At 58.1% G+C, this 5,000-nt stretch overlaps 1 protein-coding gene across 1 annotated transcript in view; it reads right to left on the bottom strand.

Moving 5' to 3' along the window:
- Nucleotides 1–5,000, bottom strand: part of polq (polymerase (DNA directed), theta) — a 112,142-nt gene that overhangs the window by 47,839 nt on the left and 59,303 nt on the right. Inside the window, exon 23 of the mRNA XM_055935201.1 lies at nt 540–742. Coding sequence (XP_055791176.1) covers nt 540–742 — 203 coding nt within the window. The remainder of the gene's footprint in view (nt 1–539; nt 743–5,000) is intronic.

Below are 5,000 nucleotides of genomic sequence, written 5' to 3'. Positions count from 1 at the left end.
TGTCTGTGTATCAGTGTGTGCGTGTATTAGTGTGTGCGTGTATTAGTGTGTGTGTGTGTGTGTGTGTGTGTGTGTGTGTGTGTGTGTGTGTATATCAGTGTGTGTGTGTGTGTGTGTGTGTGTGTGTGTGTGTGTGTGTGTGTGTGTGTGTGTGTGTGTGTGTATATCAGTGTGTGTGTGTGTGTATGTGTGTAGGTGTGTGTGTGTATGTGTATGTGTGTGTGTGTGTATGTGTATGTGTGTGTGTGTGTGTGTATGTGTGTGTGTGTGTATGTGTGTGTGTGTGTGTGTGTGTGTGTGTGTGTGTGTGTGTATATCAGTGTGTGAGAGTATTAGTGTATTAGTGTGTGTGTGTGTGTGTGTGTGTGTGTGTGTGTGTGTGTGTGTGTGTGTGTGTGTGTGTGTGTGTGTGTGTATATCAGTGTGTGCGTGTATTCGTGTGTGTGTGTGTGTGTGTATATATCAGTGTGTGTGTGTATCAGTGTGTGTGTGTGTATATATCAGTGTGTGTATGTATTAGTGTGTGTGTGTGTGTGTACCTTCAGGTCCTCACAGGGCCCTTCCAGGGAGATACCATAGCTCAGCACCAGCGTCTTGTACACCTGGATGATGTCATACGTCATGACCACACCCCCTGCCCCGTCAGCCAATGACTTACTCAGACAGGCTCTCATCTGCTCCACCCTCTCTCCAACTGGCAAATCAGCAGCCAGCGGGGGCGGGGCCAGACTGTCGCTCATCTCTGTGGGACAGTAATTCCATGTTCATGACATGTCAGAGTGAAAACACAACTTGTAAACTCAGAGCTTCACGTGGCTTCCACTACCTCGGGTGGCTTCCACTACCTCGGGTGGCTTCCACTACCTCGGGTGGCTTCCACTACCTCGGGTGGCTTCCCACTACCTCGGGTGGCTTCCCACAACCTCGGGTGGCTTCCCACTACCTCGGGTGGCTTCCCACTACCTCGGGTGGCTTCCCACTACCTCGGGTGGCTTCCACTACCTCGGGTGGCTTCCACTACCTCGGGTGGCTTCCCACTACCTCGGGTGGCTTCCACTACCTCGGGTGGCTTCCCACTACCTCGGGTGGCTTCCCACTACCTCGGGTGGCTTCCCACTACCTCGGGTGGCTTCCCACTACCTCGGGTGGCTTCCCACTACCTCGGGTGGCTTCCCACTACCTCGGGTGGCTTCCCACTACCTCGGGTGGCTTCCCACTACCTCGGGTGGCTTCCACTACCTCGGGTGGCTTCCACTACCTCTGGTGGCTTCCACTACCTCAGGTGGCTTCCACTACCTCACTTCCACTACCTCGGGTGGCTTCCACTACCTCGGGTGGCTTCCACTACCTCGGGTGGCTTCCACTACCTCGGGTGGCTTCCACTACCTCGGGTGGCTTCCACTAACTCGGGTGGCTTCCACTACCTCACTTCCACTACCTCGGGTGGCTTCCACTACCTCGGGTGGCTTCCACTACCTCGGGTGGCTTCCACTACCTCGGGTGGCTTCCACTACCTCGGGTGGCTTCCACTACCTCGGGTGGCTTCCACTACCTCGGGTGGCTTCCACTACCTCGGGTGGCTTCCACTACCTCGGGTGGCTTCCACTACCTCGGGTGGCTTCCACTACCTCGGGTGGCTTCCACTACCTCGGGTGGCTTCCACTACCTCGGGTGGCTTCCAACTACCTCGGGTGGCTTCCACTACCTCGGGTGGCTTCCACTACCTCGGGTGGCTTCCAACTACCTCGGGTGGCTTCCAACTACCTCGGGTGGCTTCCAACTACCTCGGGTGGCTTCCAACTACCTCGGGTGGCTTCCACTACCTCGGGTGGCTTCCACTACCTCGGGTGGCTTCCACTACCTCGGGTGGCTTCCACTACCTCGGGTGGCTTCCACTACCTCGGGTGGCTTCCACTACCTCAGGTGGCTTCCACTACCTCACTTCCACTACCTCAGGTGGCTTCCACTACCCCAGGTGGCTTCCACTACCTCACTTCCACTACCTCTGGTGGCTTCCACTACCTCTGGTGGCTTCCACTACCTCTGGTGGCTTCCACTACCTCGGGTGGCTTCCACTACCTCGGGTGGCTTCCAACTACCTCGGGTGGCTTCCACTACCTCGGGTGGCTTCCACTACCTCGGGTGGCTTCCACTACCTCGGGTGGCTTCCACTACCTCGGGTGGCTTCCACTACCTCGGGTGGCTTCCACTACCTCGGGTGGCTTCCAACTACCTCGGGTGGCTTCCAACTACCTCGGGTGGCTTCCAACTACCTCGGGTGGCTTCCAACAACCTCGGGTGGCTTCCAACTACCTCGGGTGGCTTCCACTACCTCGGGTGGCTTCCACTACCTCGGGTGGCTTCCACTACCTCGGGTGGCTTCCACTACCTCGGGTGGCTTCCACTACCTCGGGTGGCTTCCACTACCTCAGGTGGCTTCCACTACCTCACTTCCACTACCTCAGGTGGCTTCCACTACCCCAGGTGGCTTCCACTACCTCACTTCCACTACCTCGGGTGGCTTCCACTACCTCGGGTGGCTTCCACTACCTCGGGTGGCTTCCAACTACCTCGGGTGGCTTCCCACTACCTCGGGTGGCTTCCCACTACCTCGGGTGGCTTCCCACTACCTCGGGTGGCTTCCCACTACCTCGGGTGGCTTCCCACTACCTCGGGTGGCTTCCCACTACCTCGGGTGGCTTCCCACTACCTCGGGTGGCTTCCACTACCTCGGGTGGCTTCCACTACCTCGGGTGGCTTCCACTACCTCTGGTGGCTTCCACTACCTCTGGTGGCTTCCACTACCTCAGGTGGCTTCCACTACCTCTGGTGGCTTCCACTACCTCTGGTGGCTTCCACTACCTCTGGTGGCTTCCACTACCTCACTTCCACTACCTCAGGTGGCTTCCACTACCCCAGGTGGCTTCCACTACCTCAGGTGGCTTCCACTACCCCAGGTGGCTTCCACTACCCCAGGTGGCTTCCACTACCTCAGGTGGCTTCCACTACCTCAGGTGGCTTCCACTACCTCAGGTGGCTTCCACTACCTCAGGTGGCTTCCACTACCTCAGGTGGCTTCCACTACCTCAGGTGGTCTCCACTACCTCAGGTGGTCTCCACTACCTCAGGTGGTCTCCACTACCTCAGGTGGCTTCCACTACCTCAGGTGGTCTCCACTACCTCAGGTGGTCTCCACTACCTCAGGTGGTCTCCACTACCTCAGGTGGCCTCCACTACCTCAGGTGGTCTCCACTACCTCAGATGGTCTCCACTACCTCAGGTGGTCTCCACTACCTCAGGTGGTCTCCACTACCTCAGGTGGTCTCCACTACCTCAGGTGGCTTCCACTACCTCAGGTGGCTTCCACTACCTCAGGTGGCTTCCACTACCTCAGGTGGCTTCCACTACCTCAGGTGGTCTCCACTACCTCAGGTGGTCTCCACTACCTCAGGTGGTCTCCACTACCCCAGGTGGTCTCCACTACCTCAGGTGGTCTCCACTACCTCAGGTGGTCTCCACTACCTCAGGTGGCTTCCACTACCTCAGGTGGTCTCCACTACCTCAGGTGGTCTCCACTACCTCAGGTGGTCTCCACTACCTCAGGTGGTCTCCACTACCTCAGGTGGCTTCCACTACCTCAGGTGGCTTCCACTACCTCAGGTGGTCTCCACTACCTCAGGTGGTCTCCACTACCTCAGGTGGTCTCCACTACCTCAGGTGGTCTCCACTAGGTGGTCTCCACTACCTCAGGATGGTCTCCACTACCTCAGGTGGTCTCCACTACCTCAGGTGGTCTCCACTACCTCAGGTGGCTTCCACTACCTCAGGTGGCCTCCACTACCTCAGGTGGCCTCCACTACCTCAGGTGGCCTCCACTACCTCAGGTGGTCTCCACTACCTCAGGTGGTCTCCACTACCTCAGGTGGCTTCCACTACCTCAGGTGGCCTCCACTACCTCAGGTGGTCTCCACTACCTCAGGTGGTCTCCACTACCTCAGGTGGTCTCCACTACCTCAGGTGGTCTCCACTACCTCAGGTGGTCTCCACTACCTCAGGTGGTCTCCACTACCTCAGGTGGCTTCCACTACCTCAGGTGGCTTCCACTACCTCAGGTGGTCTCCACTACCTCAGGTGGTCTCCACTACCTCAGGTGGTCTCCACTACCTCAGGTGGTCTCCACTAGGTGGTCTCCACTACCTCAGATGGTCTCCACTACCTCAGGTGGTCTCCACTACCTCAGGTGGTCTCCACTACCTCAGGTGGCTTCCACTACCTCAGGTGGCCTCCACTACCTCAGGTGGCCTCCACTACCTCAGGTGGTCTCCACTACCTCAGGTGGTCTCCACTACCTCAGGTGGTCTCCACTACCTCAGGTGGCTTCCACTACCTCAGGTGGCCTCCACTACCTCAGGTGGTCTCCACTACCTCAGGTGGTCTCCACTACCTCAGGTGGTCTCCACTACCTCAGGTGGTCTCCACTACCTCAGGTGGTCTCCACTACCTCAGGTGGTCTCCACTACCTCAGGTGGTCTCCACTACCTCAGGTGGCTTCCACTACCTCAGGTGGCCTCCACTACCTCAGGTGGCCTCCACTACCTCAGGTGGTCTCCACTACCTCAGGTGGTCTCCACTACCTCAGGTGGTCTCCACTACCTCAGGTGGTCTCCACTACCTCAGGTGGCTTCCACTACCTCAGGTGGTCTCCACTACCTCAGGTGGTCTCCACTACCTCAGGTGGTCTCCACTACCTCAGGTGGTCTCCACTACCTCAGGTGGTCTCCACTACCTCAGGTGGTCTCCACTACCTCAGGTGGTCTCCACTACCTCAGGTGGCTTCCACTACCTCAGGTGGCCTCCACTACCTCAGGTGGCTTCCACTACCTCAGGTGGCTTCCACTACCTCAGGTGGCTTCCACTACCTCAGGTGGTCTCCACTACCTCAGGTGGCCTCCACTACCTCAGGTGGCCTCCACTACCTCAGGTGGCCTCCACTACCTCAG

Source organism: Salvelinus fontinalis, chromosome 10 (assembly GCF_029448725.1).
Source record: "Salvelinus fontinalis isolate EN_2023a chromosome 10, ASM2944872v1, whole genome shotgun sequence".
Taxonomy (NCBI): domain Eukaryota; kingdom Metazoa; phylum Chordata; class Actinopteri; order Salmoniformes; family Salmonidae; genus Salvelinus; species Salvelinus fontinalis.
This window is presented reverse-complemented; position numbering and strand designations above follow the sequence as displayed.